The 23,259-nt window shown below is 38.7% G+C and overlaps 1 protein-coding gene across 2 annotated transcripts in view; it reads left to right on the plus strand.

Moving 5' to 3' along the window:
- The first annotated feature begins 1,557 nt into the window (after nucleotides 1–1,557).
- Srgap1 (SLIT-ROBO Rho GTPase activating protein 1) overlaps nucleotides 1,558–23,259 on the plus strand; it is a 291,780-nt gene continuing 270,078 nt past the window's right edge. For both annotated transcript variants that reach the window (XM_046430664.2, XM_046430665.2), the window contains exon 1: nucleotides 1,558–2,561. In XM_046430664.2, coding sequence (XP_046286620.1) covers nucleotides 2,495–2,561 — 67 coding nt within the window. In that variant the 5' untranslated portion in view covers nucleotides 1,558–2,494. The remainder of the gene's footprint in view (nucleotides 2,562–23,259) is intronic.

The following is a 23,259-nucleotide window of genomic DNA, read 5'->3' on the forward strand; positions in this document are numbered from 1 at the left end:
GCTCTTCATTGTATACTCTTACATAAGACAGATCCACAAGCAATTAGGGCAGCCTGGGATGCCACAATAAAACCTCCTGTGCAGCAATAGATAAATTAAAAAAAAAAAACAACTTTAAAATTTTGGTTTGGAGCTTTCCTCTACATTCTATTCTCTTGTAATAAAGTTAAAAGACTTGCTAAAAAATAAAATAAAAAAACCTTAAAAAAGAAATAAATTTAAAAAAGAAAAAAAACCTGTGCAATTAAAAACAATATCCACACTTTAAATTTTAAGTTATTTTCCACTTTCTATCTGACCTGGTATTTGGGTGAAAATATCTTGTAACCCTATTTGTAGGTCCCCAGAGTACAATGCTCCTTCCCCCTAAAATGCATTCCTTTCTCTTGCTTAGGAAAGCCAACTTCTTACTGATTGTCCTTTAGATTCCTTGGTTTAGAGTGTGACTCAGTGGTAGAATGCTTGCCTAGGCCGCATGTGGCCATACATTTGCTTCCACCATACACCTCAAAGAACAAAAGGCCATTTAAACCCTGCTCAAGTACCACGGCTCTGTGAACTCTACTCCCCAAACCTTCTCATGCAATCCCTTTTTCCCTCCTCAGGGCTCCCAAGCCCATGTTCTTACAAGAGAGAGTATTTTGTCTCCTACAGAAAGAATTATTGTATTGCTTGTAATTATTTATCAAGAGTAGACTGTTTGGGGCAGGTTCCCAATCTCTGAATCCCTAGTTCTTAGGTGTTCGGCTGGCTGTAAGAACACGAAAGTTTATCGCCTAATACATGAATGAATGATCAAAGTCTAAAAGTCTCTCTTTATATCTCAGAGGGAAAACATTTTGTCATGGACACGCCTTTGGACACATCACTTATATAAATCAGAGCCACAGTATTTGAGAAGGGATTGAAAGGAGCCACAAAAGGTGCCAAGTGGTAAACGTGTCTGGGAAGGGTGGAGAGGGGGAGCCAGCGACATCCTCTGAGTGACTTGTTCCTATACCATGCCTTTCCCACCATCCTAGAATCTCCAGCTACTTCCAGGATGCAGAAGATAAGAGTGTTCAAGATGGGTGTTTCTGTCCTCCTCCACTGAAGAGCTTCTCCCTCTGATTTTTAACAGCTAGGTCATTCACAAGACAGTGTTCAGTTTTCGTACTGGGGTTCAACATCTTGGAGTCACATCTCTTTCTGTTACAGAGACATCCAGCTCTGCACTTCCCCAATGTGTTCTGAAAAGAGCCTCACAAACGTCCCCACCCTCGGCCGAAGATATCTCCCAGGTCAGGAAGGGGCTTTCCAGCTGCTGGAGCTGCGATCGCGGCAGCGAGCGGAGCGGAGCCCCAGCAGAGGCAGACGCAGAGGGCGCCGCCCACGGCTGCCCGGGCTCGACGCGCGGGGCTGGGTTGCGGTTGGCCACAAGAGGCATCCATCTTCCGGGACGAGCCCGGCGTTTCCTCAGCTAGTGGGAACAGGGACGAGGGCGGAGAAGGGCTAGAGCTTTGTCCCCTCCCGCGAATCTAGCCCCGCCTCGCAGAGCCCAGAACTGCCACACGGGCGGCCGCCGCCCGCACTTGGCTCGCTGGGAGCCTCTAAGCCGCGGGCCGTAGGCGCGGTGACAACTTTGCGGCCGCCGGGGGCGCGGCTCTCCTGGGTGCGTGTGCGAGTGTGCATGTCACCGGCGGCCTCCTGGGGGCAGCAGCGGAAAGGGGGACCAGGAGAAAGAGGTAGCCTTGGCGCCCGGTGACCAAGGAGGCAGAGGACCCTCGCTGCGCCGGCTCACGAGAGCTAAACTCCGCCGGGGCTGTGCCCAGAGCGCGTTCGAAGGTCGCAGCAGGCACCCTCCAAGTCCAGCAGCGGTGACTCGCTTTAGGACTTCGATTCCTTTTGCCTGCCCCGGCGATAGCAACTGTATTTGCAGGCGAAGAAGCGGCAGCCGCGGCAGCAGCATCCCCAGCCCGGGTGGGACCATTGAGCCCCGGAGCCGGCGGCTGCAGGCAGGAAGGGAGGGTCGTGGCTCCGATCTGAGCGCATTCTCCAGGCGCCCGTCTTCCACAGCTGGCCCTCTCCCGGGCCCCGGGTGCAGGTTTCTAACAATGGTGCGAAGCGTCGGCGCGAGCCCCGCGTCCGCCCAGCGGTCGTAGAGGAAGTGGCCGGGCTCCGGGTGGGGTGGGCAGGGAGACGCCCCCCGCCACTCGCTAGCTGGAGTTTGCGCGGCTGGCCTCTACGGCCTCGGGTTCCTTTTGGGATCATCGACGGCGGCTCAATCCCGAGAGCATGGTGCCCGCGCCCGGGTTAATCTAGTTCTCTGTTCGCTCCTTTTTCCTCCTCCTTCTCCTCCTCCTCCTCCTCTTTCTCTTCCTCCTCCTTTCCCTCCTGCCGGTGCTGCCTCTGGGTTCCCGGCGTGTGGGAGTACAACTCTGCCTCTCCAAGGAGACCGGCTTGTGACCACTGAAAAGAACTTGTTCATTGAAAGCAAACCCGGAACAGCTGGATAATGTCCACCCCCAGCAGATTCAAAAAGGACAAAGAGATCATAGCCGAGTATGAAAGTCAAGTCAAAGGTAAGGATGGGAGCGGCTGCCTTGCTCCTTTTGTGTGCCTTCTTGTCATTGTGCTCGTGGAGTTGCGTTGCTAACTTGGTGTCTGCGTTTGAGGAAGGTGGCGAGGGACAGCTGGAGCCCTGGCTGAGCCTCCCAGGGCTTCCTACCAGCAGGTCGCAGTTTCAACCCCAGTCCCGTCAAACCTACAGGGAGCTAGATACCGAGTGGCTTCCTGGGGCTGCCAGCCGCACCTCCAACAGGGAGAGAACTGGCTGGAAGTTAACCACCTTTGGCTGGCAATTTACACGCGCAGGCCGGCAGCGCTGGTGGTTTCAGCTCAGTTATCATCAACATCATCATCATAATTCTTTTTAGATGAAATCATTGTCACAACATAAGATTTCTATGGAGTCATTTTGTAGAGTCTGAACACCAAGTGGTCTAGGGCTTCATAGAGTGAAGGCTATTTCAGACATTTACACTCTCCACTATTAATTTATTAAGGCAAGCTCCTCTTTTATAAAATAGCTTTGTAATATAGCCTGGCAGTTAAACCCAGCAGACTAGTGGGATCTGACTCCTCCTTTATAATGGGCTGGAATTGAGTGCCATCTTTCACACTCACATAAGAATATCGCTTTATCATTTGGAAGCCACTTGGATGTAAAATGAAGGTTTGAATATTTGAGTAGTAGTTTCAGTCCATTCACATTGTCAACTAATGAAGAAAACCTAATTAAGGTTGGTTAACCTCTTATTACTGTCTGTATCTTGTGGTTTAAAAAATAATATTTTCTCTCCAAGTATTTTGTTTTGCTGTTGAAGTGTTTAATAAACATATATGTGTTTGTTGGGTTTTTCCTCCTCTTGTGTGGTCTCTCCATAGCTTTCCTGATGGAGACAATGGATGGAGCCTTGAGATCACTGTTGTTCTTTGGCATATTCAATGCAAAGTTCAAAAAGATTGTTATGTCGACACCTGTGTTTGTCTATATACAGTCTTATGAAAGGGCTGCTGAGACAGGCATTACTGTATTTGCCTTGGGAAAGGCAGGAGGAGCCTGACTGTTCTTTTGTGTGGTCAAGTTGTGAAAAGACCTGGAGTCCTGTGAGAAGACCTGGTGGGGGTGGGGGTTCTGGTTTAACTGATGGTGAGTGTGAATAGGAACCAACTCATGGCCACCACCCAGACTTAGGTTTCCTTTAGGGTGTCCCCTCTAGTGGAGTTAAGCTAAGCATCATTTAAGAAACAGAATTTTTTTTTCCTGTCTGGAATTAAGATAATTTATACTTAAAAGAACTTATTACACTGATTTGGAAGTTATATTAGCAGAGAAGTAATTATTTCCTTAGAACCGGGTAAACTTTCTAATGAGGGTAACCATTCTTTTCTTAATGAGTCCCACACTGCCTAAAACCATTCATTCTAAGGTAGTACTCTTGTTCAATCACCATTTCCCTGGGCAGTTTTTCCACATGGCTCTTTGTGGCAGGTCTTTGAGGGGTGGAGATCTGGTTTTCTTGCTGCTTGAAGCACTGATTGGCAGAATGCACTTCCTAGTATTGGTTTAGTTATCTCTGCTCTAAGGTTATTTGCCTATGATCAAGTCCTTATTTGCAAAAAAAAAAAAAAAAGTATATATATATATATATATATATATATATATATACACAAACATTTTTTTCTTGATTAATTTCTTCTAATGTATGAAATTTGGGGGATATGTGTTTACCTGTATACTTGAGAGTGGATGCTCTTTACATTGATTAAAAATTAGTTAAATGGGATGTGTTATAATCTATCAAATCTAGATAAGGATGAATTAGGAATATGGTGAAAATGGTTTTTGAAACTAATTTTATCCCACAAAAAATGACCTCCACCTAATTCCCTTCAACCTTCCCCCTTATGCACATTCAAGATTCCTTGGGCAGCTTTAGGACTCTTCACTGTATCTGTCCTGCCCTGTGGCCAGACTTTACCTTTCCTCCTCAAGTACTTACACATCTGGTGTCTCACCTCCATCATTGCCTATATAGGCAAACATGGGAATAGGTTATTTCAGTAGATTTGGATCATAAACATATTAAATAGCAGAAACTGACCCTTATTTCTAGGCAAAATCAAGATGGGAGAGGAGAGAAATGCCAGTTCCGTAGTGCTTGAGGCCAGCTGTCCTGTGCATTGAGAGTAGGCCCTTGGTGGGAATAGTATGGGAGATAAGACTGTTTTCCTGTTATATTTATTGAATGCCTTTTCAAGGGGGAGCATCTTACCCTTGCAGAGTACCAATTTGTGATTTGGAATAGTCTAGCCAGCTACTTTATCTAATGATAAGCAAAATAAACTGGGCTGTTCCATTGCTGAAAGAAAACCTGGCTATGTGGGACTCATTAAGACACAGATGTGTTCCCAGTGAATTAAAGCCCTATATATTGGACTCTAGGTAGCTTAGATGTAGAGGTGATTTTTTTTTTTTTACAATAGTTTTATGTTGTTTTTATTTTTATGTGGTGCTGAGGATCGAACCCAGGGCCTCGAACATACTAGGCATGCGCTCTACCACTGAGCCCCAGCCCCAGCCCTGTAGAGGCAATTTTAAGAATCATTTTAATTGTGAGTAACTTTTTTCCATCTTCCCACTTAGAATCTAATACTCCGGGATGTTGGCTTTTCTTACTCTCTCCAAGTCCCTGATAACAATTGCTTTTTTCTCAGGATTTCTGAGATAAATATCTTGAACTAAAGGAATGATCTTAGATATGGGATTTTACCACTGTGACTTCCTCCTGAGGTTTTGGGAACAGTCTTCATGTGGCCATATTCAACTGTGAATAGAACCATTCCTGGTGACAATGTGTAATTTTATGTATGAGACCGTAACTGTGTCTAGTTACATGTATCATTCTACGCAAGTCATTTAGCTTCTTTCTGGGTTTTGGTTTTCTTATCTATAAGATAAGGAATTTGGACTCTTTTATTTCTTAGGGTTTCTGAATTTCATTGAAGATGTCATGTCAGTTCATATTAATTTCTTCATAAAATGTTCAGGCTTTTCAGTTTCTCTTGGCTTCCCTTAATCATTTTTGCTTTCATTCATTCTCATGATTAATCAGTTGAGTTCTTGGAGAATTAAAATGTAATGAAATAAAGAACACAGAAAAATAATAATCAAAACCATATTCAGCTAAATATAGCATAGAGTTGTAAGACAGGGAAAATCAGAAATTATACAAATCATTAATCAGGTGTGGTGGTACACTGTTGTAATCCCTGCAACTCCTGAGGCTGAGGAAGGAGGATGGCGTTCCAGGCCAGTCGGAACAACTTACCAAGACCCTGTCTCAAAAATCTAAAACAAAACAATGCAAACTGTTAAGAAACAGATAAGTTTGCATTAGGGACAAAGGCTACAATTTAAAGGAATGTGCTAACTTTGAGTAGAGAGATTGGCCATTTCATAAATGTTGGTCAGTTTCCTTTGAAAGACTTAGAATCAAGAGAAATAAATCTCTCATTTGTGTGAGCTGTTAAAAAGCAAGAGTGTCGGGCTGGAGATGTGCCTCAAGCGGTAGCGCGTTCGCCTGGCATGCGTGCGGCCTGGGTTCGATCCTTGGCACCACATGCAAAAAAGATGTTGTGTCCGCCGAAAACTAAAAAATAAATAATAAAAAATTCTCTCTCTCTCTCTCTCTCTCTCTCTCTCTCTCTCTTTAAAAAAAAAAAAGGCAAGTGTGTCTGGAAGAGTGTATGAAGCTCAAACCAGTTGACTCTGCTGCTTGTTAGCATCTTTGGCAAAAGCTGAGCAGTGGAAGAGATTGAATAATTGGCTAACAGAAGGTTTGGGGATTATCTGAGGCTTTTAGTGATCTGCGCAATTTCTGTAATCTGCTGGAAAAATATTGTGGAAGTATACATATGGAACCAAAAGAGTAAAAAGGCACACTTTATGAACTGTAACTCTTGGATGAGAGATTGTGTTTGTTTTAATGATACATACTTTTAGTTGCTAAGGATTGACAGCTCTCATTCGCAGTAATTTACTGAGGATAGCCTCATACTCCTTGACATGGGATATGTACAGGAAGTGCCAAGAAAACCTGTTGCTCTTGATCACTCTGCTGCCTGAAATATAAATAGTACATTTTGCTCTGCAGATGGAACCTAAGGAAATGCAAATTTAATCTGATGGCTGCCTATCATGCCATAGTTTTTTTTTTAATATTTATTTTTTTAGTGGTAGTTGGACACAATACCTTTGTTTTATTTATTTATTTTTGTGTGGTGCCGAGGATCGAATCCTGAGCTTTGCGCATGCTAGGCAAACACTCGACCGTGGGGCCACAACCCCAGCTCCATGCCATAGGTTTTTAATGTGGAAATTAAAAATATTACTGCTACTAATGTGGAAATTCTGTGTACTTTTATTACTTTGATATAACCTAGATTGGAAAATAGCAACAATTTAACTTATGAACAAAAACATATAACCTGGATTGGAAAATAGCAACAATTTAACTTATGAACAAAAACTTTATAGCTGGGAAGGACTCAAACATTTCTTGTCCAACCCATTTATTATATGATGCAGGGAGTCTTAATGACAGATGTATAACTGCACAATTAACTATAACATCCTTGAGAGGATAACCTAGGTCATTTGCTTTTTGATAGTGGTTATTTGCTTTCAAATTTCTTAAAAAGCAGATATCTAAATAGAAGATAGGATACTTATCTATTTAGACTTTGAAGGAATCTTATATGGACCTAAGAAAGAATAAAAACTCTAGTCTGTGAACAGGAGTAGGTTATAACTAAGTTATATTTTGCGGTGGGGAGGGGCATTCCCTAAGATAATTTCAAGGGACTAACCATTGTTCTTAGATAACAGCTTCATATGGTGGCTTTTAAGGTAAAGAAAATGACACCTGAATGTACACAAATGTAATTTGCTTGATATTTTGGTGAAACTAATTGCAGCTACTGCAGCAAAGCCCCTTTACCTGATTAGTTTTCATAAACTGTAACTATGAGGGAATGTTCTGGAGAAGTGTTTAGACAATGTTTGTCCTATTGAAACACAGTGAAGGTTGGAGTATAACACAGGACGGTAAATCTCAGCTCTAACAATCTAAATTGGTGTGTTTGTTCCTGTGCTGTGTCTGTGTTGACCAGTTTAGGAGTCAGACATCTTTAGCTCTGTTTCAGGTTTTAAAGTCTACTTTATGGCTTTGCCAGGCCCTTTTCTTATTTCATTCATGTTACCTAGTTTCACTTCAATTCAGACAACTAAAAATTGAGATAAATAAGAAATGAAATATGTCTCATCAGTGTATTTTTGTTTTAGTAGTTTGAAGATAGAAGTTGGGATTAGAGACACTTAGGTGAGGGTACTTTTATTTCTGGGTCCAGAATTATTTCCCTTCCTATCAACAGCACATATATGTTCCCCTGTTGACCTCTCAGAATGGGAAGAAATAGAACATAGTTTTCAAGAACAGGAACTTTAGAGCTGGGGATGTAGCTCAGTGGTATATAGCACTTGCAAGGGTGTGAGAGGCCCTAGGTTTGAGCCCCAGTACTGAAAAGGAAGGAAGGAAGGAAGGAAGGAAGGAAGGGAGGGAAGGAGGAAGGGAGGAAGGAAGGAAGGAGGGAAGGAAGGAAGGAAGGAAGGAAGGGAGGGAAGGAGGAAGGGAGGAAGGGAGGAACTTTGGTCTTAGCTATTTAGCCTTGCCACTAATTAGATGTGTGACTTTCAAGACTCAATTTCTTCATCTGTAAAATAGGGGTAATAAAACAGGAGTAATAATAGTATTTACCTTGCTCTCTTTGTAAGGCTGCGGTGAGATGATTTGTGGAAAGCATTTATCACAGTCTTGGCACATAATAAATACTCAATACATGCTAGTTATTCTTATCTGGTTATTTATTTATTTATTCATTTGTATCTCAGTTGCTGCTTGTTACATTCTGATTTAGATAGTTTTTTTGAAATCCAAATCTTGGCAATCTTGATACCCAAATGGATTCCAAAGTTGGGGGGATCTTGAGTTATCTTCAGAAAATGCCATGTACTTTTAGAATGGAATGAGTTTCATGTTGGAATTAAGAAGGAAAATATAATAGGCAAGCAAGACAGATTCCCAGATCCTCATGACGTATAGATTTTATATTGTGGTGTTATTTTTTTTTTATCCAGGTGCAAGTAACTAACCCTGAAAGTACATTCCCTGGACCTTGGCTGCCATGTATGTGCTTACAACCTCTGTTTTAACTTTTCTTCACCTCTGTCTAGTGATTCTATATGGAAAACAAAAACAATAGACCAAACAGCCCATGTTATTTACCTGTGGATGAAAGGATTCTTATGACATCAGTAAAGTCATTGATTTATTTTCACAGTCTTTAGAAAAATATTTTGTTTTAAAATAAATGTAGAAAGGCAGATCAACATGATATTGAGATATCATCTCACCTCGGTCAGAATGGCCATCATCAAGAATATAAATAACAATAAATGCTGGTGAGGATGTGGGCAAAAGAAACTCTTACACAATGTACATTCCTATATTAGTACACCACCGTGGAAATCAGCATGGAAAAAAAAAAAAAACTAAACTAAAGATAGATCTTCCATATGATCAGCCATATCACTCCACTGTAGGAATACAATACTTAAAGGAATTGAAGTCAGAGATACATGTACACCCTTGTTTATTATAATGTAATTCACACTAGCCAAGTTATGGAATAGCTATCAGTCTAGGTGTTGGTCAGCAAATGAATGGATAGAGCAAATGTGATATCTATATACATATAAACATATAAAATGTGATATACACACACACACACACAAACACATATAAATACATTCACACATATATATAGTGGAGTATTATTCAGCCATAAAGGAGAACAAAATCATGCCATTTGCAGGAAAGTGGATGGATTGGAGAGCCATCATGTCAAGTGAAATAAGCCAGACATAGAAAGACAAATATCACGTTACTTCTCTCCTAGGTGGAATCTGGGGCCGGTGTGTGTGGACAATATGAAAGTAGAAAGGAGACCATTACAGAAGAGGAAGAGGATTGGGAGAGGGTGGATATAATCAAACTATGTTATGTGCATGTATGAATATGCCACAATAAAACTCATTATTCTGTATAATTAATATGCACTAATGTGGAAATGAAAAATTCTCTTATCATTGCTAATTTACTTGTGCTTCACTAGAAAGCAATTTGACATTAGAAACCATTTTCTATATATCTCCCACACCCCCTAGTATAGGGCTTCATTAAACATTTATTGAATGAATCGAGTAAGAGTTTGGAATAATGATTCTTTTATAGTGAAAATTAACATGGTAATCATTTAAATTTTTCTAGGGTATCCAAGTACTATCACAACATTAAGTTGAATTAAAATTGTAACTTCTTCAGAAAAATACAAATTTGAAAATAGTCTAGGTGTCCATTGATGGCTAACGGTTACCTAAATTTTACTGAGCAATGGTCTACTACCTTGGGCTGGGGCTGTAGCTTAGTGGTAGAGCTCCTCCTGCCTCGCACGCATGAGGCACTGGGTTCCATCCTCAGTACTACATAAAAATAAATAAATAAAGATATTTTTAAAAAATAGTCAACTACCTTGTACCCATGGAATGTTGCACAGTTGCTAACAATGGGTGCTAAAGAACATTTTACGGCATGACATGGTGAGTTATTTTATAATAATTGAAAAGAAGCAGCCTATAAAAAGGATGATGTAATATGAACTAAAGGCAACCAAAACTCTAGCTGGCATTATTGGGCACTCACAGTATGCCAGTCACTGTTGTGGCTCTTGGCATGGGTACCATGAGTTTTACAAGAATGTAAGCAGAGGTAATACATGGCAGGAGGAATCTATTTTTCCTGCTTAAAGTGGTTTCCTAATGCCTGTGTTTTGGGGCCATGGTATATCTGGCTCCTGGTAAGTTTTCAGTCTCAGTGTAGGGAATCCTCACTTTCAACTTCACCTTCTTGAAGGATGGGAGTTGGCAAGGTAGGTCCAAGCAAAGCTCAGTCTCTGGGTTGAACTTCTGATGACCAGATAATCAGATTTGGCCACAGGATAGCTCCAATTTCTTGCTGGCTTACAACTCAAAATATACTTTGATTTTTCCTTCCTTTGAGGTCAAGCGGCGGGGGTATATTTATCTTTAGAGTGCAAACCTGCCTGCCTGCCTGCCTTCTCTCCTTTTCTTCTCCCTCCCTGCCTTTCTTTCCTTTTTCCCTCTTCTTACCATCTTCTGCCCCTTCCTCCTTCACTCTCTCCCCATCCAAATGGGTATAGAAGACAATCATTTATAATTAAAAGAATACGAGGGCCTGGGCTGGGGCTCAACAGTTGCGCACCTGCCTGGCATGTATGAGGCACTGAGGTTGATTCTCAGCACCACATATAAATAAATAAAGTAAAGGTCTATTAACAACTCTAAATAAGTAAGTAAGTAAATAAATAAATAAATAAATAAAAGTTTACTGCAATTAAAAAAGAAAAAGAATACCATGCCAGACACAGACATGCAGTTTAAGAAATGGAACATTACCGGTACCATAGACTTGCATATTTATACCTTTTTGACAAATGTCCCCTCTTCCTACTTCCATCCAACAACAATTTGAATTTAGTATTAATCATTCACTTGTATTAGAAACCTCACTATAGTTTTGTGTGATATTTAGTTTTCATGTATGATACCTTCATATATCCAGAATATAGTCTTTGACTATGTACTGCATTTTCAATGATATTGAGGAATTTTATTTTTAAAAAATGGAATAATAGCCAGGCATGGTGGTGCATGTCTGTAATCCTAGTGACTTGGGAGGCTGAGGCAGGAGGATCAAAAGTTTAAAACCAGCCTTGGTAACTTAGTGAGACCCCATTTCAAAATAAAAAATAAAAAATAAGGGCTGGGAATGTGGTTCAGTGGCAGAGTGCTTGCCTAGGAGTGCTTGCACAAGGCCCTCAGCACTGCAAAAAAAAAAAAAAGTCTTGAGGGGCTGAGGCTGCATGTGTTAGGGCCTGGATTTAATTCCTAGCACCAAATAAAATTAAATAATAATTTAAGAAAATAAGTAAAATAATAATAATAATAATAATAAGGGAGGGGCTGGGGCTGTCGCTCAGTGACAGAGTGCTTGCCTAGCATGTGTGAGGCACTGGGTTTGACCCTCAGCACCACATAAAAATAAACAAATAAAATAAAGGCATGCTGTCCATCTACAACTACAAAAAAAAAAAAGGGAGCTAGGGGTGTGGCTGGGTGCTAAAGCACCCCTGGGTTCAATCTCCCATATCAAAAAAAAAAAAAAAGAATACTATGTATATATTGGCATGTATAACACATTCTTAACTTTTAAAAGATATATGTTGATGTATTTATAGGCGAAAATATGACATTTGGGATTTTCTTTATGATAATCTTGGAGTGGCAGAAAGTAGGTAGAGATACAGATAAAATAAGAGTGGCCATGAATTGAGAATCACTGGATGCTTACGTTTCCTTGTAATATTCTCTCCACTTTTGCATCTTTGAGATTTTCCCTAATAAAAGATGAAACATTAGTACATAGTCTTATAACTTTCATTTTTTAAAATTCAAGAATATGATGAAAAGATTAATCTGGAGGTGTAGCTCAGTGGTAGAGTGCTTGTGTAACATGTGAAAGGCCTTGAGTTCAATCCCTACCATCAAAAACAAACAAAAAAGATTGATCTACATTAACGTTTGTACCTGTAAAACTACTAGACTGTAATTTCACTTCTACTACTTTTCTCAAAGTAGTTGGTATTTATATTCTTACCAGAAGGGCATGAGAGTCCACCCTTCTGAAAAAGACTTAGAATTGAACAATGTATTAGTTATGGTAGAGACAAAACAGTTACAATATAGTGAAACAAACAAACAAAAAAACAGTGACTTAAAAACATAGGGGTTTATTTCTTGCTTATTCAACACCCTAGAGGTGTGCAATCCAGGCCACCAGGATAGCTTTGCCCCATTAAATTATTTAGGTTTCTTCCATTTGAGGTTCTGCCATCACCTAGAAAAAAATTGAACTTGTCTACCTGTTTGAAACCGAGTCTGAAGTATGTCTGTGTGGCAAGAAAAGCATACATCCAGTGTTTTAAAACCCAGACCCTTCTTAGCCTTTATCACTTCTCCTGGTATAACTGATGAGAACCTGGACATGTGGACCCATCTTATTGCAAGGGAGGCTGGGAAATGTAGTCTCTCTGGTGGGCCCTGTTTCTAGCTATAACTCTGTGACCATGGCAGGATAGAACAGATTTTAGTAGACAACCAGGAGTTACAATGAAGATAGAAATAGTACTTTGTTTTCATTTGTATGTCTCTTATTGCTATGAGATAGCATCTTTTTACATGTTTATGGGCCATTTGTTTTTGTAACTAAAATCCTTATTCATATCGTTGTCCATTTATTAACTTGTCTTTCTAGTGATTTATGAGTTTTGTGGGGTTTTAAAAATGTGCTCTTGATATTAGTCTCTTTGTCCACTATATCTATTACAAATATCTTCTCCCAGTTTGTAGCTTGTGTTTTCACTTGCGGAAAGGTATCTCTTCAGGAAAACATAAAGTAAAAAGCTACAGTGAGATTCCATCTCACCCAGTCAGAATACCTATTATCAAGAAAACAAAAAGTCACAAATGCTGGTGAGGATGCAAGGGAAAACACAGCTACTATGGAAATAAGTATGGAGGCTCCTCAACAAAAAAACAAGCAAACAAAGGAACTACCTACCATAGATCCAGCAATAGCACTCCTGGTTATAGACCTAAAGGAATCACAGCACGCAGTGGAGACCTATACACCCATTGTGCTAGCAGCTTTTCATCACTGTGAAGAATATCCAAGAAAATCAGCTGAGAGGAGTAAAAGTTTATTTTTGGCTCATGGTTCATAGGTTTTAGTCCGTGGTCAACTGGCAGGAACATCATAGTGGAAGGGAGTGAGGGAGCTCTGTTCTTTCAGCTCATGGCAGCTGGAGGCAGAGAGGGAGAGAGGAAAGGGCTTGGGACAAGATAAGAGTCCTCAAAGGCTTGTCCCCAAACACCCATTCTCTCCAACTAGATTCAACCTTGTGTAGTTTCTACCACTTCCCAATAGCCCATTTTGATTATGGTCAGATTATGGCACTTTTATGGTTCTGTCATTTCCAAAAAACCCTACTTCTGAACATTGCTGCTTTAGGGACCCAGTCTTCAACACATGCTTCTTTGGGGAATGCTTCATACCCAAACCATAATACCTATGTTTATCATGGCACTGTTCACAATAGCCAAGTTATGAAATCAGCCTAGAAGCCCATGAATAAATGAATGATAGACATTATTCAGCCATCAGGAATGGAATTGTGTCATGTGCAAGAAATGGATGGAACTGGACATCACCTTGTAAAATGTTATAAACCATATTCACATGAGTATTGCATGTTTTCCTCATATGTGGAATCTGGGAGGAAAAAAGATTCCATGAATGTAGAAGGGAGACTATTAGGGTAGGGGATCATGGATCAGGGGGAGGAGGAGGGGGTTAAGGGAGGGTAACCTGGAAGATGGGTACAATCAAAGCATTTTATATGCATTATAAAAATGCCACAATGAAATCCATTTTTTGTATAATTAATATGTGCTGATTATTATAAAAGGATATCTTGGTAAACAAGTTTTCATTTTAATTTGTTCAACTCTATCAATTATTTATTTTAGTTTGGTGTTTAAGCAGTCCTTTCCTACTTTGTACTTATATCATTTTCTAAATTTTTAAAATGATATGTAAGCTTTGATTCAGCTAAGTTTACTTTTCGTAATGTGTGAATTAGGGATACATTTGTTTTTTTTTTTTTTCCATATGGATGACCTTCTTTCTTCCCCATTTTCTAAATTGTCTCCTCTTTAAAAAATGATATGCCAGCTGCTTCCATCTTGACTGTAGTTTCACAGTATGCATGACCTGTTTCTGGACCCTCTGTTGTGTTCCACTGGTTAATTGATTCTTGCCCCAATAACACACAATCTTAATTACTATAGCTTTATAATAAGCCTTTTTATCTAGTAGGCTAAGTCTTCCTTCTTTATTCTCTTTCAGGAGTATCTTGGTGTTCTTGGTTCATTTTCTTTCAAATTCATTTTAACCAAATGCATTAAAAACCCATTGGCATTTTGATTGATATGTCATGAAGTTATAAATGCACTAAGGGAGAATTGACATCTTTATGGTATTTGTTCTTCCTATCCATGAATGAGAACATATCACCAATTATTTAATTGTTGTAAGTATCTTACTGTAAACTTTTATATTTCTTATGTTGTTTAATTAAATTTATGTCCCAATCTAATTTTTGTTACTAATGTTCATGAGATCTCTTAGTTTGTTTTCTTATTATTTTTGCTATTCATTAATGAAGTTTACTTTTGCATATTGGTCTTATGTCAAAGCACGTTGCTAGTCTATTATTATTTTATTGGGGTTTAGAAAATGGCACCCCAGCCCCCAAAGTATGGTGACTAAAGGATGATCTTCAAGTTATTGCTGACTTCCTTCCTTCCCTCTCTCCCTACCACTCTATTTAAATCTTCTTTCTTTCTCTAAGTGCAGGGTGGGAACTTTCTATCCAGTGAAGCTTCCTCCCTGGGAGGAATGCAATTATTAACATTCTTATAATCCAGGCAGGAGTAACTATGGGGTGGGGGGAGAAGTCTTCATTTCCAGGGACCCTCACCCAGACAATTCTTGTCAGCTGTTCTTCTGAGGACCTAAGAGATTATATCTGCCTTTTAAAGACAGTCCTTATTCACTGTGAGTTCCTTCCTTCATTCCTCCTGTAGCTTGTGGCCACCACATATAGACCCAAGCACATCTCTAAGCTTTCATTTCTTTCTGTAACTCAGGATGGTATGAAAGCCTCAACTCTGTATGACTACCACGCTGTGATTTCCCCCATGCACATTAATACATTTTTATGTGTTTTTCTCCTATTAATTTGTCATTGTCTATACATGTCAGAGAAACTTTAGAAGATGGGAAAATTTTTCTTCACCAACAATTTCAAATAATTTGTTTATTTTTTGTATAACAACAAAAAAAGAATCTTGTAATTTATAGAAAAATAATTAATTTCTTCCTTTGCAAATCCTATGGATTTAATTTACTTTTCTTGTATATTTGTTGTAGGCAGAATTAAAAAAATTTTTTTTAGTTGTTGATGGATTTTTATTTATTTTTTTAATGTGGTGCTGAGAATCAAACTCAGTGACTCACACATGCTCGATAAGTGCTCTACCACTGAGCCACAACTCGAGCCCCTATAGGCAGAATTTTGATTGTAAATTAATAATAATATTGATACTGGTGTGTTCTCTTTAAAGATGATGATTATTTTCTGTTTATTATAAATACTCTTTATCAGGTTAAATAAAATTTCACTATTTTATATATATATATATATATATATATATATATATATATATATATATATATATATTTGTGGCAAATGGACACAATATCTTTATTTATTTATTTATTTATTAAGAAAAAAGGAAAAAGAAGTTTTATTGCTTTGCTAGCAAAAGAGAAGCATAAGGGACTTCTGTCCCCAAGGCTGTGACTCTCTTGATTTATCTTTATGTGGTGCTGGAGATGGAACCCAGTGCCTTGATCCCAAAGGTGGGGTCCTTTTTTCAGTTTGTTTTTGGAGTCAATAAGAAGACCAAGCGCTGGCTGAACTGTGAAGAAGACTTTTATTCTTGGACAAGAATAGGTGAGGTAGGAGATAAATTCACCAATCAACTTCCTGCCCCTTAGGGGCTTAGGAGGTTGTAGTTATTAGGTAAAAGAAATGAGGGGAAGGAGAGGCAACACAGTTGATGCAGTTCACCAATTTTTAGTTTCTCAGTTTCTAAATTCTTTAAGGAAATAAGCCTCTGGTTTTCCTTTTTGATAATGTCTTTGGATTCTTATCTAAGTTGTACCAGCCTTATCAAATGGATTGGAGAATATTGCTTCTCTCTCTCTCTCTCTCTCTCTCTCTCTCTCTCTCTCTCTCTCTCTCTCTTTTTTTTTTTTTAAAGAATTTAACCTTTATTTGACTTATCTGTTTTCACATGGTGCTGAGGATTGAACTCAGTGCCTCACATATGCTGGGCAAGCACTCTGCCACTGAGCTACAACCTCAGCCCCTTCTCTCTCTATTTTTTAGTTGAAACTTTGGAATATTTCCTCACTAGAAAATTTGATGGAGCTATTGAACTGGGTCTAATCATTTTCTTTGTGTGAATGATTTTTTAAATTGTTAGTGCTATGTACCTCAAAGATTCATACGTTGGAAGCTTAGTCCTCTGTGTGGTGGTGTTGAAATGGTAGAACCTTTAATAAGTGGAGACTAGTGGGAGATCACTGGGGGACCTGCCCCAGAAGGGATTAAGGTAGTTTTCAGGGGACCCAGAGTTAGTTCTCCAGAGGATTATTATAAAAAGAGAAAACAAACCTTCTGTTTTCCTATCTGGCAATATAGGCTATTATATAATGTTCCTACCATTATGATGCCATCCATCATGAGGTAGTTTAACTAGAGCTGAACTGATAGTGATGTCATGCTCTTAACCTCGAGAATTGTGTGTGTGTGTGTGTGTGTTTATATTTATTTTTTAATTGTAGTTGAACACAATATCTTTATTTTATTTATTTTTTATGTGGTGCTGAGGATCGAACCCAGGGCCTCGCCACGTGCGACTCAAGCACTCTACTGCTGAGCCACAACTCCCCCCACCCCAGAATTGTGTTCTTAATATGTCTCTTTTCTTTATAAAAATACTGAGTCTCAGGTATTCCATTATAGAAATGAAAAACTAACTAATACAATTAGTTATAGGATTATTTTCATTTTCTATTTCTTCTGGAGTCAATTTTGATAAAAAAATTAATATATTTTTTAGAAATTTGTCCATTTTATATGAGTTTACCTTATTTTTAAAATGTGGGCTGATCTGTATTGAGCTTAAAATATTTAAATATTTTGCCTTATTTCCTTTTCTTGCTAAATCTGAAAAGGGGTTTATCTATTTTTGTTAATTTTCCATCTCTATTTTGTTGATTTCTGCTGTTCTCTTTACTAGTATCTTTCTAATTTTCTATGAATTTGGTTTTTTATTCATTTTCTTAAATGAGGTATATACCTCAGTCATTTTTATCCTTCTTTTCTACTGTAATAGAATAATTCAAGGCAATAAATGTATTTTCTAATATAATACAAATTCTAATATAAACACTTGGAATATAAGTATATTTTAAGATGCTTATATAACATTTCTAACATGAGCACTTTTCTCATTTTAACATCAGCTTTAATGAAAATAAAATTCCTTTTTTAAACATAATATATATTTCTAATATAAGCATTGATTCCAATGTAAGCATTATACCTAACAAAGATATTTGTTCTTAACTTCTGTGGCTCTTCTTATTTCCCTTCTGCTTTATTTCCTTCCACAGCATTTAACATCATTTGTTCCATTTTATTTTTATTTCATTTTGTTTGGGAGCTTTAAAATTCCTTATTTATATGAAAATTCATTGGTGTGATTAAAATCATGTTTTTTAAAAAAATATTTTTTAGTTGTCAATGGATCTTTTATTTTACTTATTTATATGAGGCGATGAGGATCAAACCCAAAGCCTCACGCATGCCAAGCAAGTGCTCTACCATTGAGCCACAACTTCAGCCCTAAAATCATATTTTAAAAATATTTTATGTAGCCTTTTGTGGTGGTGCACTCCTGTAACCCCAGCTACTTGGGAGGCTGAGGTGAGAGGATGGCAAGTTTGAGGCCAGCCTAGGCAACTTAGCAAGACCCTGGCTCAAAAATAAAAAGGGCTGGGAATGTAGCTCAGTGGTATAGTGCCCCTGGGTTCAATCCCCAGTTCTGAAATAAATGAATGAATGAATGAATAAATAAATAAGAAATAAAATAAAAATTTATCAGGCTGGGGTCATGGTGCTCAGTGGCAGAGCACTTGCCTGGCATGTGTGAGGCACTGGGTTCAATCCTCAGCACCACATACCAATAAATAAATAAAAATTTTATCTTTCATTATGTTAGTTTTAACAAGGAAAGTCATAAAAAGGCTCTCTTGTTTGTTCTTTCTTCCTCTCCTTTGTCTCCTTTCCTCTTCCCTTCCCTTGTCTTTTCTTTCTGATGCTGTGGCCACCAATAAGCCAATGAGTTAAACCCTACCCCTCCTTCTCCCCACCCCTTTCTCTCAGTTGTTGAACCTATCAATTCATTGTAATCATTTCAAACTTATCTAGTTTTATTTTAACAAGAGAACTCACAGTTTATATTGTCCATAGTCCAAGTTACTTTGGGGAGAGGAAGTCTGTTTTTTTTTTTTTCTAAAAAGAACTATATTGCTTTGGCCTTTTTCCATCTAGAACAATGTTTAAAGCAAGAGTGAAACAATGAGGATGATACATTCGCAAAAGAGCAAACCAGTGTTGTAGCAACCCTTTTTCAAGTACTTCATTTATTGATTTGTACATATGGAAAAATTCAGAACATAAGGATTTTAGAAATGAAATGCAAACATCTGAACCATTTTAGATACTGTTGGGAAATCTCTGGGGACTTGCTCTTGCAATCATCCAGAGCATGGCCTTACTGCAGAAGGCTGAGACAGCTTTCTTCCCTTGAGGAACTGATTCCCTTTCCTTTCCAAACTGGCTGTAGGGCCCTAGTAACAACAGGGCCCCTGGGGTGGTGGTGTCCTCCAGGCTCCTGGGTCTCAGGCAGAATGGCCAACCTGGCTTAAGAGCATTAATACTTCATGTCCTGGTTCTTGAGCCGTCATTCCCTTCTCAGTTGGTCTGTAGAAGACCTCTGGACTTTCATTCTTTGCTTTTATAATTCCGAAGGTGCAGTTTACAAAAACAGCTTCTTCCCACAGACCTCCAGCAGGTAAGATGGAGCAATATGTATCTGCTCATCATAAGTCAGACCATTTTCACTTTAGATGTCTGGCTGTGAAATGAGTATGTTTCAACAATGGAATTAAGCCTTTAAACAGTATTTACTAAGGAGAGAAGTGGAAGGAAGTCCATCTACTCATCTGATGTTACATATGTAATGGGACTGCCTGCCTTGTCTTTGGATGTCTTATCTATGCAGTTCACAAAAGTTCTCTTGGAAAGATCAATTATGGCTCTACCATTTCACTCATATTGATTACCCACAGTTCAGTCAAATAGTAATTCCCAGGCACCAGGAGAGAAAATCCAGAATTTTGTTGTTTCAGGATAACTCTGCCATAGTGTATGAGAACTAACCTCAGTGTGCTGTGAGACCAAAGAGGCAGACAAATCTAAGGTGACAATTTATTGAGGGACTTAGTGGTCCCAGGTAGCAGCAAGACAACGGGGATCCCTACAGTTTGGATCAGGGAGAGGGGTGTGTTTGAGAGTTTTTTCATCCTGACTGGTTTATCTTAAGATAATATCAAAAAGGCCCATCCCTGGAGCTAGAATCCAGTTGTGAAGTTTTACATTCCACTCTAATGATTTTGTCTCTTGATAGTTTGGTAGGAAATTATGTGGGAAAACCCAGCTAAGGTCTTTTGGGGTAGCATGGTACCATTCAAGATAGTGCAGAGATGTCAAGTTGAATCCATATATTAGTAAACCATAGCTTTGATCTGTGCTATAGGACCGAGTTCTGCCCATCCCCTGTCTTTATAGAAGAGGTAGATAAAAACAAATAGATAAAAAGTATCTTTTCAGAAGGCACAGATTGAGCAACACTAGAAATGATGAGAACTGGTTTTTCATTGATTGTCTCCAGGGCTTGATTAATTAGCTCTCATTTCTTTGACCATCCCTGTTTTTACCTTTATCTTCAACATTACAGGCATTGGGTGCATTCTTTGCTAATAGTATCATTCAAAAGGTTTTGAGAATTTGGAGAAGAACATTTATAAGTTTTTGTGCCTCTTAGAAAAAAGAGTTTTCTCAGTACAGCCTTACATAAAGGGAAAGTTAATGAATGAAAGTCAAATTGTCTCTCCATTGTTAAATGAACTTCTTTTGCCATTGTATTGATAGTGTTTATGAAAGATTTCCAAACTGCATTTTTCTGGAGTTTAGAGCTTAATTATATACATCTATATGTATTTTCAAAAAACTTAATAAAAAATAAATGTCTTCTTTGAAACTGGGAAGTCTGCTTTCCTTACACTTAGTCTAGAAATTACTCTCTTTTCTGTCAGGCATCTTGTTTCCTCGACCATCTTGGAATTAAACTGTGAAATAACATACAGAAAGCATGTACCGTGAAACTCAATAAAAATTTCTTTTGTTGCCTTTGTGGTCATTTATCTTTTGGATATTCTGACATTCTCATAACGGTGGACTCCCTTTTCAAATACCATATAACACTCTGAAACAAGCACACTTGTGTAGATTTATGTATTTTTCCATGTAACTTGGTAGTTTATAGCATGGCCTCAGGAATCAGACTGCTAGTTCTGAATCCTGGCTCAGCCCCTTTCTAGCAGTTCAACTGGGGAAAATTACTTCATCTCCTCTTCCTTACATTTTTTGCTGTTAAAATACTGATGATAATAATGGTACCTACTTAGAGCCTTGTTGAGGAGACAAACTCACACAGTAGGTGTACAAAATATGTAAATGCATTATCACTTCTATGAATTTAGGCTCTGGAAGCAATAATAATGCAATTTAGGTTACGAAAGACTTAATCAAAAGGAGCTCAGGGAGGACATGATAACTAAATGCAAGATGATATCCTGCCACAGGAAAGGGACATTAGATAAAAACTAAGGGACCTTGAATGAAGTGTAGACTTTTATTAATGTTAGAAAATACTTAGTAAGATTGAGAAAATAAAATGGTTTAAAATATTCCACTCATAACTTTTATGATTATAAAAAAAACTGTGTGGGTGTACCAGTGGTCTACTTTATGCTTCCAATGTAGCCCTCGCTGCCCTGCCACTGTGGCTTATTTTTAAAAGGACAGGATCCTTTTTCTTCCTGTCTCCCTCCTCCTTCCTAATCGCACCCCCCTCCATAATCTCAGAGGAAACAGGATTACCCTTTCTTCTCCATCCTAGGCACAGGAAGGAAGGAATTCAGACTTGGGGATGGCATAGAACATCTCAAAAATGATTATTTCCCAAAGGAACAAGTGAATTACAACTCCCAACAGAGAATCCATGCAATGTTTCCTTTGAATCACCTCTTTAAAAACCCACTGTTCCCCCTGATGGGCAGAATCCCAGCCTCTGAGACAGCAGTCCCCTGTGCTTCTCTTTTGCTAGCAAAGCAATGAAACTTCTTTTTCCTTTTTCTCAAAAGGGTGTCCTAGTTGCTGGATTGGCATTGGGGATAAGGACTGAGTTTTCAGTAGCATGGGGACATTTAAAAAGTTTTCCTTTTCCCTCTGAAGGTTTGATAAGTTTACACAATGGGAAATGATGGATTAACAGGAAAAAACAACAGTAATATACATGATTCGCACAAACACGGAAGCCATACACATTCAGTATGAGACCCAAGAAGGGGTGAGATGGCTTAACCTCAGATAGAACTAAACAGAGGGGAAGGGACATGGGCTTATTGGGGAAGGGAGGTGGTGGCAGCCTATGGAAAACTGGGGAAGAAGGTACCCAGCAAGTAAAGATTGTCTTGTTAAGAAGATGAAGGCTTCTGTGTAATAACAGCCTCCTGTGGCAATCTCTCTCTAGGCTGGTGTCAGATTTCCAATCTCTTCTTCCTGTGAAAAGATCTTTCCTGGGCAGAAAAGGGAATATCAGATAGAATAGTTCCTTTATATCTCCTGGATATTTACTTCAGTAAGGTAGATTTCATTCATAGATGTAATTTTTTTTTTAAACATTAAAGGGCACACAGTCTTTCAGATTTAATGTCTGAAGAGGTCTACAGTTTCTCTAAATCACCAAACAATGTATTTTAGGGTGTCATATTTTAGGGTCCCTTATTGAATAAAATACAGAATTGGTAAGTCAGACAATTGAAATTGCCCTCTTTCCAAAGATAATCATTCTAAATGGTTTATAGTACATCATTTTAATCATTATTGTATTTATGTTTATTATATTTTGTTTATGTCTATAATGTATTTATTTGACAGATGATAGGATCATTTGCAGGTTAGTTAATGTAGACTTTTTTTTTTTTTCTCAACAATATATCATCTATACCAGTGCTCTTCAGATGTGGTACATGGACCATGCTGGTCGCAAGCTATTTGTTCCCAGGACATGAGATAAGATAAATTGTGATAATGCTTCTTTTATCAAGAAAGTCCTGCTACAAATGAATGTCAGCTAAACCGGTGGTGGTGCTTAGTGGTATGACTCTTCAGATTCTGACCCAAGCTCCTCATCTTACTGTGGATTGGTAATAAACAGTTCACTGACCTTCATTAGAGTGGTATTGGTCTTCAACATTCCATAGAAATATGCCAAGGGCTGGCTTATCCCTTGTTAGCTGTTACTATTACCTGTTGTGCTTTGTTGATTAACTATCAAGATTGTCTTTCAAAGGGAGTGGTGGTAGCATTCACTAGTGGTCACTTTGTCCTTTAATCTGCATCAGTTTCCAGGAT

The sequence above is a fragment of the Marmota monax genome, unplaced genomic scaffold (assembly GCF_021218885.2).
Source record: "Marmota monax isolate L192 unplaced genomic scaffold, Marmota_monax_Labrador192_F-V1.1 WCK01_AAM20220418_F8-fsc00056, whole genome shotgun sequence".
Taxonomy (NCBI): Eukaryota; Metazoa; Chordata; class Mammalia; order Rodentia; family Sciuridae; genus Marmota; species Marmota monax.